The 14,100-nt window shown below is 42.6% G+C and overlaps 1 protein-coding gene across 2 annotated transcripts in view; it reads left to right on the forward strand.

The window, feature by feature from the left end:
• Window positions 1-1,578: 1,578 nt before the first annotated feature.
• LOC139540383 (cyclin-dependent kinase 17-like) overlaps window positions 1,579-14,100 on the forward strand; it is a 53,310-nt gene continuing 40,788 nt past the window's right edge. For both annotated transcript variants that reach the window (XM_071344167.1, XM_071344168.1), the window contains exon 1: window positions 1,579-1,977. In XM_071344167.1, the coding sequence (XP_071200268.1) occupies window positions 1,922-1,977 (56 nt within the window). In that variant the 5' untranslated portion in view covers window positions 1,579-1,921. The remainder of the gene's footprint in view (window positions 1,978-14,100) is intronic.

Raw genomic sequence — 14,100 nt, forward strand, 5'->3', positions numbered from 1 at the left:
ACGTCTGTTGAATGTCTGTTAAATGTCCGAATGGGTGAATATAAAACTAACTTTATCTCGGTAGAAAGCCATCGGGAGAGTTGAAAATGCGATGGAAACCCATTGAACTTTAGATGCAGTCATCTGGGTTTTAAATGGAGGCGTCTTTGTATTATTCACTTGTTGGTAACAATTTGTATTTTTGGTCAACTTCATTCTGAAGTTATTTGCGGTCACAGTCAGAGGAGGTCTTCCGTGAATAAAAGTGACGTTGAAGAGCAAAGAAGTATCTAACGACCAGGGGTGGAAAAAGTACCCAATTGTTATTCTTGAGTAACAGTAAAGATACCTTAATAGAAAATGACTCAGGTTAAAGTCACCCAGTAATTTACTACTTGAGTAAAAGTCTGCAAGTATTTGGTTTTAAATATACTTAAGTATCAAAAGTAAATGTAATTGCTCAAATATACTTAAGTCTCAAAAGTAAAAATCACTTCACACATTCTTTATGTTAAGCAAACTAGACGGCACCATTTTAATTGTTTACATTTATTTAGTCTGTCAGATCAGAGGCAGTAGGGATGACCAGGAATGTTCTCTTGAGTATATTACCGTTCAAAAGTTTGGGCTCACTTAGAAATGTCCTTGTTTTTGAAAGAAAAGCATTAAAATGACATAAAATTTATCAGAAATAGGGTGTAGATATTGTTAAAGTTGTAAATGACTATTGCAGCTGGAAACAGCAGATTTTTTATGGAATATCTACATAGGCGTACAGAGGCCCATTATCAGCAACCATCACTCCTGTGTTCTGATGACACGTTGTGTTAGCTAATCCAAGTTTATAATTTTAAAAGGCTAATTGATCATTAGAAAACCCTTTTGCAATTATGTTAGCACAGCTGAAAACAGTTGTTCTGATTAAAAAAGCAATAAAACTGGCCTTCTTTAGACTAGTTGAGTATCTGGGGCATCAGCATTTGTGGGTTTGATAACAGGCTCAAAATGGCCAGAAACAAAGAACTTTGTTCTGAAACTCGTCAGTCTATTCTTGTTCTGAGAAATTAAGGCTATTCTATGCAACAAATTGCCAAGAAACTGAAGATCTCGTACAACACTGTGTACTATTTCCTTCACAGAACAGCACACATTGGCTCTAACCAGAATAGAAAGAGGAGTGGGAGGCCCGGTGCACAACTGAGCAAGAGGACAAGTACATTAGAGTGTCTAGTTTGAATAACAGACGATTCACAAGTCCTCAACTGGCAGCTTCAATAAATAGTACCCGCAAAACACCAGTCTCAACGTCAACAGTGAAGAGGCGACTCCGGGATGCTGGCCTTCTAGGCAGAGTTGCAAAGAAAAAGCCATCTCAGACTGGCCAATAAAAATAAAAGATTAACATGGGGAAAAGAACACAGACACTGGACAGAGGAACCCTGCCTAGAAGCCCAGCATCCCAAGGTCGCCTCTTCACTGTTGACGTTGAGACTGGTGTTTTGCGGGTACTATGTAACTCGATATTTTTTTAAACAGTTCGGTAATTTAATGAAGTTTCTAACAATGAACTGGCGATCATAGCGAAGTGGGTGGCGCTATTTCCCCTAGTGATCAGGGTTGAAATTCTTCTGTCTGAAAAAAATACGTTCGATGACACGGTGGTGGTGGCACCGTCAGCAAGCAGTAGTCAGGCAGGCACACACCCCTCAACACCGATCCATCGTCATCATCTGTTTCTCACGCTGGTATGTTCTCCAACCGAAAAGGGAACAGTTCACTCGCTACTGTCCCCCCCACAAAGGTTCTAACTTCGAATCCTCGATAGCCATGGCGGGAGCAACATCCTCGCGGATTTAGGTGATATCATTGGAGATAATAAACTACTACATCGAGACAACAAAGCATTCCTCTTTTTACATCGAGTGGAAAGACGGCATCCGGCATGAACAGAAGCTCCGGGGACGGGGACACCGGTCGGAACAACGCACATCGTTTCTGGTGAGGGCTATGGTAACATTTTTCTGAAGGGTCCTTACGAAATTGCAGCAAATGCATACTGTGCAAGTGGCTTGATGATAGCAACGAGTTGTGGTGGCCACAACAAGACACATTCCACCCCTGCGTTGTCACAAAATGGGGTAACAATGTTGCATTGTTTACTTCACAGCGCTCCCCAATGTATGTATGTATGTGTGTGTGTGTGTGTGAATGGCTTTCTGTTGTGGGGGACAGGCTGTTTCTATTCAAATTGGCGTTGTCCCGTCCTGCCTATTAGGCTGTGGAAGGTAAACTGGATACTCTTCACACAGAATAATTAAACATTTAAAAGGTACACAGACAGGAGCTAAGCCACTGCTGTCATGTTTAAAAAAATATGGGATAGATAAGCGTGCGAAATTTGGAAGTGCTGAATTCGCAGAAATACTGTATGTTGTCGTTTAATGAGGAAACCACCGGGTTTAAGAGGAACTAAACGAAATTATTAATTGAAAATATATTTGGCAAAAACCACCACTAATAACACCACATTGTCCCTACTAGTTATTGTACACTACAGTATGCAGGCTTATGCATGATTGTATCGACTTGGCTTGTATTCCCTATTGTAAAGTGATACCCCAAATTCATATACTGACCTACATTTCAAATCCATCTACATGTTTGTCCTATAAATGTTTCGGAAAACACAAAGTAATCTCTGCTGTAAACCAGGCTTGAAATATTTTTTAATTACATAATGGGGGGGGGGGGGGGGGGGGCATTTTTGAATGAAATAATATTACAGTTTACCCATAGTATATATCCCCATTCCCCCCCAAAAAGGAGGTACGAGTTAAAATATCACAGGAAGCTATCGCAGTGGTATTCAATGGATTGCAACCAGTATCCATGTATTTATTCCTTGTGTTATTATTTCTATATTTATTGTTGGGAAGGGCTTGTAAATAAGTATTTGAAATAGTAGTGATTCATTTGACTTGAAAACCTTTGAATTATGTTTGTGTGGAGATAGATACATGGCAATACATTGTTGGCATGATGGAGCCTTGCCATTTGGCAGACAGAACCCTGTAGAGCAGGTTTACAGTAGACTACAGGAAAGTGTCTGTGGGTTCAAGGGTGACGCAAGTGGTAGTCAGTTGTTTTCATGGCATTCCTTCCTTTTGTTGGGATTCCTCTTCCTTTAATGGTTACTGTTTGACTGGGCTTAACCCGTTATACGACCCTCTGTCTGTGTGTGTGTGTGTGTGTGTGTGTGTGGGGGGGGGGGGGGGTTGGCAGGATGTCCTGAAGGAAGACGTCATTGTTCTGAATGCGAGCTCACGGAGGAACAGTACACACACGAACAGACTGCTGACCCAGAGCAGCCACTAGCTGCACGTTTAGTTTAGCCTGGAGCTGATCATTATAGTGTTATTGATTACCGGCATTGTAGAGTTGTAATAACCTATGTGTATATAGTTGTAGTCCTTCTCGGTGGTTGGTTGCAGTGGAAGTTGTAGTTTCTCTCATGTCAGCCTGTGATTCAAACGTTAACCCATGTTTAGATCTGGTTGTGGGACTGTTTCTTCTTTTTGGTTCAGAAATGTCAAGCTTTTGTGTGTAAATACCCCTTTGTGTTACATGGTGCCCCACTGAGGTTGTAAGGAGATGGTTGCCACCAAGGTGGAGTTGAGTCTTTCCTGTGTGTGTGTGTGTTTGACGTCGTTGTATTACCTTGGTGAAGACATTTGGGATGGTGGTGGGATTGTAAGGCAGGGTAACGTGACCTTCTGTGAAACAGCTGTAGCCACGCACCACTGATCCCCACAGGGTAGGATGGGTAGGATATATCAGATTGTGCTCTCTGAGGGTGTGTGTGTGGGGTTGGGTGTGTATGCGGACGGCTTGGGACGGTGTGTGTGCTATCACACTTGTCTCTATAAGCTGCACATGTGCGTGGGTGCGCAGTTTCCCGAGACTGTCTCGCCGCTCCCCCGGGGCTGCAGTGCAGAAGAAATATTAGCCCACTGAGAGAAGTGAGAGATTGAACTTACCTACAACTTTCTAGAGCAGTGGGCACCAACTTGTTGATCTCCATGGCATTCCTACACGATTGCCAAACATTTCTGTACAAAACCCAGTGATAAAGCCTTGTATTGGTAGGTGCTCCCGATTCAGTTGCCCAGCTCGCCAGGTAGGCGAACGCTCTTCGGCGCATGTGACTAATAAAATTTGTTTTAATTCCATTGCATTGACATTCATTCAGCCCGTACTCTACGCAGCCCGTACTCTACGCAGCCCGTACTCTACGCAGACCGTACTCTACGCAGACCGTACTCTACGCAGACCGGTGACATAACCAGTCAGAACTGCAGTAGGAAATATCACATTTACATAAGTTTTCAGACCCTTCACTCAGTACTTTGTTGAATCACCTTTTGCAGTGGTTACAGTCTTCAGTTTTCTTGGGTATGACGCTACAAGCTTGGCACACCTGTATTTTGGGAGTTTCTCCCATTCTTCTCTGCAGATCCTCTGAAGCTCTGTCAGGTTGGATGGGGAGCGTTGCTGCACAGCTATTTTTTAGGTCTCTCCAGAGATGTTCGATCAGGTTTAAGTCCGGGCTCTGGCTGGACCACTGAAGGATATTCAGAGACTTGTCCCGAAGCCCTCCTGCATTGTCTTGGCTGTGTGCTTAGGGTCATTGTCCTGTTGGAAGGTGAACCTTCGCCCCAGTCTGAGGTCCTGAGCCCTCTGGAGCAGGTTTTCATCAAGGATCTCCTCTGTACTTTGCTTCGTTCATCTTTCCATCGATTCTGACTAGGGATGCATGATATATCGATGAACATATCGGACGATATTAGCTAAAAATGTCTAGTTTAATGCCAAAGTTAAAAACCGATGTCAAAGCAACCTTGCATACCTATATAAACGTAGGTACATGATGTAATGACGCCATGTCAAATTTTGCGCTACATGTGCAACACAGCATTCATAACCTAGCCCACACAATGTCTGCTGTGTGGATCGAGCAATCAACAAGTCGAGCAGTCATTTGAAAGAGTAAGAACATTTCAGCGAGACAACTCAAAGGGGAAATCCATTAAAGCCAAGATAATGGAATTCATTGCCCTTGACAATCAACCGTTCTCTGTCGTGGGTGATGTTAGCTTTCGCCAATTGGTCGAGCACCGGTACACACTACCAAGTATGCTATTTTTCAGATGTTACCTTCCCGGAGATACACAGTAATAGCGTCACTGCTATTAGCTTCACGACATACATACTATGGAATGCGGTTTGGGTCAAAAAAGGTACAATAGCACTGTCAAAGCTGTACAAAAAAGTTTGCAAACAAGCAAACCCCAGCATAATTTGTTCGACCGCAACTTCTGGGGTAGCTAGCTTTAGCTTGGTACCTAGCTAGCACCAATACAACCAGCCTGAAAACAATGATCAGTAGAAACTGCAATCATTTACATTATTCTTAGCAATGATTTAGGAATCCTTGTAAGTATTAGCAAGGTTGCCACTTGTTGTTCGCCTATTGAACTTGAACTTCAGTTCATGAAAATAAATAGCAAGCCAGCTACTTCACCCTGTTGCCAAAAGCTAACGTTAGTAGCAGCCAGCAAGCTTCATCTGGCTAGTGAAGCTCGACCGGACCGAGTTATGTCTTGTGAAGCTAACCACAATAAGGATTAGGCACAATAGTGGAATATGCAGTTTGCCTTCAAAATAAAAGTCCACTATTGTGGCTAGCTTAACATAGATGGGTCGGACCCCCATTAATCAAAAAAGAACTGTTTTATAGATTAGGTTTGTTTTAGATGATGACACCTAGCTATATAGTTAGCTAACTATATCTACTGAAACAGATTATGTTGTTTTGCTATGTCTTTGGGAAGAACATTGTTTGCATCCATGAGCTAGCTAGCTTTTTTTTATGACCAGCACTGTAGGTGCGCGAGACAACTTTACCAGCATCATAGCATACGTATCGATGAATCGTGACATGAAATACGAGTGATAGTGTAATCAATGTGTAATAACTACGTAAAAAATGAATGAACGCGTTAAATTGTGACGTGCAGTCATATTCAGGTCCTGATTGGTCAACAAGCTTATTTGACACGTCAAATAGTGTTTTATTTACATTTTGACACGCAAAGCCCAAATGGCATTCCATAGAAATCCTGGTTGAGAATGAAACGACTGAACAAATGAACAATGAAACAGCACAGCAAGTAAGTGAAAGAAATAGGTTTTGATTATGTTTTATTGGTAATGGGGCCATACGTAAATGCCAACAAAATAACTTTTTGGTCTGTGTGTGTGTGTGTGTGTGTGTGTGTGTGTGTGTGTGTGTGTGTGTGTGTGTGTGTGTGTGTGTGTGTGTGTGTGTGTGTGTGTGTGACCTTTAACTAGGCAAGTCAGTTAACAAATTCTTATTTACAATGACGGCCCAGACAACACTGGGCCAATTGTGCAACGCCCTATGGGACTCCCAATCACGGCCGAATGTGATACAGCCTGGATTCGAACCAAGGACTGAGATGCAGTGCCTTAGACCGCTGCGTCCGTGTGTGTGTTAACTATTTAACTGTACTAGAACGCTTAAAAGGCCGCTAAAATGTTTAATATCGGTATCGGGTTTTTTGGCAAGGGAAAATTTTGGGTATCGGCCAAAAATGTTATATCAGTACATCACTAATCCTGACTAGTCGACCAGCCCCTGCCGCTGCAAAACTGCCACCACCATGCTTCACCGTAGGGATGGTGCCACGTTTCCTCCAGACGTCACACTTGGCATTCAGGTCAAAGAGTTCAATCTTGGTTTCATCAGACCAGAGAATCTTGTTTCCTATGGTCTGAGTGTCCTTTCAAGTGCCTTTTGGCAAACTTCAAGCAGGCTGTCATGTTCCTTTTAGTGAGGAGTGGCTTCCATCTGACCACTCTACCATAAAGGTCTGATTGTTGGAGTGCTGCAGATATGGTGTGTTTCTGGAAGGTTCCCCCATCAGACGACACAGCAGTGGTAGGCTGCTCTCGAGCTCTGTCAGTGCCATTGGGATCTTGGTCACCTCCCTGACCAAATCAAAGTTTATTTGTCACGTGGGCCGAATACAGCAGGTGTAGACCTGACAGTGAAATGCTTACTTACAGGCTCTAACCAATAGTGCAAAAAAGGTATTAGGCAAAGAAATTAAACAACAGTAAAAAGACAGGCTATATACAGTAGCGAGGCTATAAAAGTAGCGAGGCTACATACAGACACCGGTTAGACAGGCTGATTTGAGGTAGTATGTACATATGGTTAAAGTGACTATCAATTAGAGGTCAATCGATTCATTGGAATGGCCGATTAATGAGAGCCGATTTCAAGTTTTCATAACAATCGGAAATCGGTATTTTTGGACACCGATTTGGCCGATTTTAAATTTTTATATATTTTTTTATATATATATTTTTTACACCTTTATTTAACTAGGCAAGTTAGTTAAGAACACATTCTTATTTTCAATGACGGCCTAGGAACGGTTGTTCCCCTTGTTCAGGGGCAGAACGACAGATTTTTACCTTGTCAGCTCGGGGATTCAATCTTGCAACCTTACAGTTAACTAGTCCAACGCTCTAACCACCTGCCTCTCATTGCACTCCACAAGGAGCCTGCCTGTTACGCGAATGCGGTAAGCCAAGGTAAGTTGCTAGCTAGCATTAAACTTATCTCATAAAAAACAATCAATCAATCATAATCACTAGTTAACTACACATGTTTGATGATATTACTAGTTTATCTAGCGTGTCCTGCGTTGCATATAATCGATGCGGTGCATATTCGCGAAAAAGGACTGTGCTTGCTCCAATGTGTACCTAACCATAAACATCAATGCCTTTCTTAAAATCAATACACATAAGTATATATTTTTAAACCTGCATATTTAGCTAAAGGAAATCCAGGTTAGCAGGCAATATTAACCAGGTGAAATTGTGTCACTTCTCTTGCGTTCATTGCACGCAGAGTCAGTGTATATGCAACAGTTTGGGCCGCTTAATTTGCCAGAATTTTACGTAATTATGACATAACATTGAAGGTTGTGCAATGTAACTGGAATATTTAGAGTTATGGATGCCACCTGTTAGATAAAATACTGAACGGTTCCGTATTTCACTGAAAGAATAAACGTCTTGTTTTCGAGATGATAGTTTCCAGATTCTACCATATTAATGACCTAAGGCTCGTATTTCTGTGTGTTATTATGTTATAATTAAGTCTATTATTTGATAGAGCAGTCTGACTGAGCGATGGTAGGCACCAGCAGGCTCGTAAGCATTCATTCAAACAGCACTTTTGTGCGTTTTGTCAGCAGCTCTTTGCTGTGCTTCAAGCATTGCGCTGTTTATGACTTCAAGCCCATCAACTCCCGAGATTAGGCTGGTGTAACCGATGTGAAATGGCTAGCTAGTTAGCATGGTGCGCGCTAATAGCGTTTCAAACGTCACCCGCTCTGAGACTTGGAGTAGTTGTTGCATGGGTAATGCTGAAACGAGGGTGGCTGTTGTCGATGTGTTCCTGGTTCGAGCCCAGGTAGCGGCGAGGAGAGGGATGGAAGCTATACTATTACACTGGCAATACTAAAGTGCCTATAAGAACATCCAATAGTCAAAGGTATATGAAATACAACTCGTATAGAGAGAAATAGTCCTATAATTCCTATAATAACTACAACCTAAAACTTCTTACCTGGGAATATTGAAGACTCATGTTAAAAGGAACCATTAGCTTTCATATGTTCTCATGTTCTGAGCAAGGAACTTAAACGTTAGCTTTCTTACATGGCACATATTGCACTTTTACTTTCTTCTCCAACACTTTGTTTTTGCATTATTTAAACCAAATTGAACATGTTTCATTATTTATTTGAGACTAAATTGATTTTATTGATGTATTATATTAAGTTAAAATAAGTGTTAATTCAGTATTGTTGTAATTGTCATTATTACAAATAAATAAATAAAAATAAAAGAAATCGGCCGATTAATCGGTATCGGCCTTTTTTGGTCCTCCAATAAATCGGTATCGGTATCGGTATTGGTAAAAATCATAAATCGGTCGACCTCTACTATGCATATATGATGAACAGAGAGTAGCAGTAGCGTAAAAGAGGGGTTGGCGGGTGGTGGGTGCGACACAACGCAGATAGCCCGGGTTAGCCAATGTGCGGGAGCACTGGTTGGTCGGCCCAATTGAGGTAGTATGTACATGAATGTATAGTTAAAGTGATTATGCATATATGATAAACGGAGAGTAGCAGCAGCGCACAAAAGAGGGGTTGGGGGGCACAATTTGCAAATAGTCCGGGTAGCCATTTGGTTACCTGTTCAGGAGTCTTATGGCTTAGGGGTAAAAACTGTTGAAGCCTTTTTGTCCTAGACTTGGCACTCCGGTACCGCTTGCCATGCGGTAGTAGAGAGAACAGTCTATGACTGGGGTGGCTGGGGTCTTTGACAATTTTTAGGGCCTTCCTCTGACACTGCCTGGTGTAGAGGTCCTGGATGGCAGGCAGCTCAGCACCAGTGATGTACTGGGCCGTTCGCACTACCCTCTGTAGTGCCTTGCGGTCAGAGGCCGAGCAATTGCCGTACCAGGCAGTGATGCAACCAGTCAGGATGCTCTCGATGTTGCAGTTGTAGAACCTTTTTGAGGATCTCAGGACCCATGCCAAATCTTTTTAGTTTCCTGAGGGGGAATAGGCTTTGTCGTGCCCTTTTCACGACTGTCTTGGTGTGTTTGGACCATTCTAGTTTCAGCCTGCTCCACTACAGCCCCGTCAATGAGAATGGGGGCGTGCTCGGTCCTCCTTTTCCTGTAGTCCACAATCGGTTATGTTGAGGGATAGGCTGTTATTCTGGCACCACCCGGCCAGGTCTCTGACCTCCTCCCTATAGGCTGTCTCGTCGTTGTCGGTGATCAGGCCTACCACTGCTGTGTCGTCTGCAAACTTAATGATGGTGTTGGAGTCGTGCCTGGCCATGCAGTCGTAGGTGAACAGGGAGTACAAGAGGGGACTGAGCACGCACCCCTGGGGAGCTCCAGTGTTGAGGATCAGCGTGGCAGATGTGTTGCTACCTACCCTCACCACCTGGGGACGGCCCGTCAGGAAGTCCAGGATCCAGTTGCAGAGGGAGAGCGTGATCACACAGTCGTCCGGAACAGCTGATGCTCTCATGCATGCCTCAGTGTTACTTGCCTCGAAGGTAGCCTAGAAGTGATTTAGCTCGTCTGGTAGGCTCGTGTCACTGGGCAGCTCACGGCTGTGCTTCCCCTTGTGGTCTGTAATAGTTTGCAAGGCCTGCCACATAAGACAAGCGTCGGAGCCGGTGTAGTATGATTCAATCTTAGCCCTGTATTGATGCTTTTCCTGTTTGATTGTTCATCGCAGGGCATAGCAGTATTTCTTGTAAGCTTCCGGGTTAGAGTCCTGCACCTTGAAAGCGGCAGCTCTGCCCTTTAGCTCAGTGCGAATGTTGCCTGTAATCCATGGCTTCTGGTTGGGGTATGTACGTACAGTCACTGTGGGGACGACGTCCTCGATGCACTTATTGATAAAGCCAGTGACTGATGTGGTGTACTCCTCAATGCCATCGGAAGATTCCCGGAACATGTTCCAGTCTGATAGCAAAACAGTCCTGTAGTTTAGTATTTGCTTCATAGACTGTGTCACTGGTGTTTGAGGGAGAAGGAGAGCTTTGTACGCGTCTCTGTGTGTGGAGTACAGGTGATCTAGAAATTTTTTTCTCTCTGGTTGCACATTTAACATGTTGATGGAAATTTGGTAGAACTGATTTTATTTCCCTGCATTAAAGTCTCTGGCCACTAGGAGTTCCGCCTCTGGGTGAGTGGTTTCCTGTTTGCTTATTTCCTTATACAGGGTACATGCTGACTGAGTGCGGTCTTAGTGCCAGCATCTGTCTGTGGTGGTAAATAAACAGCCATGAAAAGTATAGCTGAAAACTCTCTAGGCCGGTAGTGTGGCCTTCAATTTATAACAATATACTCTACTTCAGGCGAGCAAAATCTAGAGACTTCCTTAGATTTCGTGCACCAGCTGTTGTTTACAAATATGCACAGACCACCCCCCTCGTCTTACCGGAGTGTGCTGTTCTATCTTGCCGATGCAGCGTATATCCCGTTAGCTGAATATCCATGTCGTCATTCAGCCACGATTCCGTGAAACATAGGATTTTTGATTTTGATTGGTTTTTGTTGTCTCGTTGGTAGGATATTCGTGATCGTACCTCGTCTAGTATTGATGGTAATGGCGAGTAGTATTGATGGTAACGGCAGCTTTCCCACTCGCCTTTTCCGGGTCTTGACCAGGCATCCTGCTCTTTGTCCTATGTACCTGCGTCGCTTCCTCTTGCAAATAACGGGGATGTTGGCCCTGTCGGGTGTTTCTCCCCCGATTGTTCAGTTTGGCCAGGCGGCAAGCTCTGTGGGACCTTAATATAGATAGAGTTGTGCCTTTCCAAATCATGTCCAATCAATTGAATTTATCACAGGTGGACTCCAATCAAATTGTAGAAACATCTCAAGGATGAACAATGGAAACAGGATGCATCTGAGCTCAATTTAAAATTTAATAGCAAAGGGTCTGAATTCTTATGTAATAAGGTATTTGTTTAAAAATATATATAAATTAGCAAACATTTCTAAGAACCTGTTTTTGCTTTGTCATTATGGGGTATTGTGTGTAGATTGATGAGAATTATTATTATTTCTGAATCAATTTTAGAATAAGGCTGTAACGTAACAAAATGTGGAAAAAGTCAAGGGGTCTGAATACTTTCCGAATGCACTGTATGCAAATAGACCATTGCCATATATGGAGCTGTGCCATTTACTTTGAACTGGACTGTGTTTACAGAATGAATGTGCTTGTTTTGAGATCAAATGTGCTTGTTTTGAGATCAAAGCAAGAGCTGCATGTAGCCACGTGTAGACATTTTGTGAATATCCTTTGCTAGTTAGTGAGTTAATAGTCCAGTTATAGATAATTTGTACTTAGCAATAGGGGAAAGATTGCTTCTTACAAGAGCACAAAAAGTGCACATTTCTAGACATATTTGAAAAGCGAGTCATGTAAAGAGGTTTTGTTTTTTGTCTTAAAGGGGCAGTGTTGTATTTTGAGACAGTCTTGAATAAGCTAAATAGGCAGTGGGTAGAATAATTTGTCTGATTCTCTGTAATAATGGTATGGGAATAATAATGCATTTTATTTTGTAAAGTGTTTTTTGCATCAAACAACACAACATTTTCAGTCTCCTCCTTGTCTGAAGGATAAGTGGATAAACAGGTTAATGTCAGGCCCTGTATATTTTTTCAAACGTGTCATGGAATGTAGGCCTACATTGAACACCACACATTGGCTGCTACTGTAGGCTGAATGATAGAACAACTATTTCCATGTTAAAATGTTATGGGATGCATTTTCTCCAGATTATTTTATGGTAGGCCACTCTAGTAGGCCTACATTATGATCAAATAGCCACAGAAGCCATTTGGCCACGGTTAAAACTGTAACTTAAAGCGGGTACATCCTCAGTGTTCATAGTAAACACACAATGTTCACGTTTGCGCTCAGCAGACCTGAAATTTGCTCGGTGCCTAATTTTATTTTAGGGAACTGTGTGTGTGTGCGTGTGTGTGTGTGTGTTTGAAATGCCAGCAGTAAGTGATTTAGATGCACTATTGTAAAGTGGCCGTTCCACTGGATGTCATAAGGTGAATGCACCAATTTGTAAGTCGCTCTGGATAAGAGCGTCTGCTAAATGACTTAAATGTAAATGTAAATGTAAGTGCATATATGCATTCTGTGAATGCATTTTTGAGTGCCTTCCTGTGTGTGTGTGAGCATAAATACGTGTTTGTGTATGAGCATAACCGTGGGGGTGCGTGTGTGTGTGGTGGACAGGGCTCATGTTTAAGCGACCAGGCCAAGGACAGCTGGCTGAAGGTTAGTGTCCGCCTCTCCCTAGTCCTCACTGAGCAGCTGCCATGAAACACACACACACAAACACACACAGAATCCACACCACACACTCCCCCCGTCCCGTAACTCTGGTCTATACATAGCCATTCATACAAACTCTTCCTCTTTCTCTACGGTATTAACATAGGAATTCTGGCACTCAGGTTCCGAAAGCGGCCCCTCCTGAAATGCAGTTGCGATAGACAACACATGCTCGTGTAAGCAAAATTTGTAGCCTCCCGAACTCTCACCGAACTCTTTTTTTCTTCTTCTTCTCACTTTACAGTCAGGCTGAATGTGAAAGTCTCACTCAGCATACAGTAGCCACCCAGCAGTCAGAGGGTTCGGCTTCGGGGTGAAGTTTCCCCTTATGTACAGATCTAGGATTAGCATTCCCTCTTGCCAATTCTCACCCGAAGCATTAGTGGGGGAAATGGAAAACCGACCCAAGATCAGCGTTTAAGGATAACTACACCCTACACCGAGTGTCAGCTGGTTAAGGCCCTATTTGGTTAGATGGATGAATGTAGACATTACACTCAATGATTCTCAGGTATTATTACATGTTAATAATATAGATATTGTCTATGGTTAATATAATATTGTTTACACTATTGTAAGTACAGTGTTACTACACAGGTACAAGAGTGCAGTGTTAGCCTTTCCACTGTTTTGGCACAAGCATTAATTAAGCATGCATCCCAAATGGCACCCTATTCCCTATATAGTGCACTATCTTTTACCACATCCCTATGGGCCCTGGTCAAAAGTAGTGCACTACATGTACATAGAGAATAGGGTGAAATTTTGGACACAGACTAAGTGATCATGCGATGTATGACTTATATATATATATATATATATATATACAGTTGAAGTCGGAAGTTTACATACACTTAGGTTGGAGTCATTAAAACTCGTTTTTCAACCACTCCACAAATTTCTTGTTAACAAACTAGTTTTGGCAAGTCGGTTAGGACATTTACTTTGTGCATGACACAAGTAATCTTTCCAAAAATTGTTTACAGACAGATTATTTCACTGTATCACAATTCCAGTGGGTCAGAAGTTTACATACAGTAAGTTGACTGTGCCTTTAAACAGC

Source organism: Salvelinus alpinus, chromosome 15 (genome assembly GCF_045679555.1).
Source record: "Salvelinus alpinus chromosome 15, SLU_Salpinus.1, whole genome shotgun sequence".
Classification (NCBI taxonomy): Eukaryota; Metazoa; Chordata; class Actinopteri; order Salmoniformes; family Salmonidae; genus Salvelinus; species Salvelinus alpinus.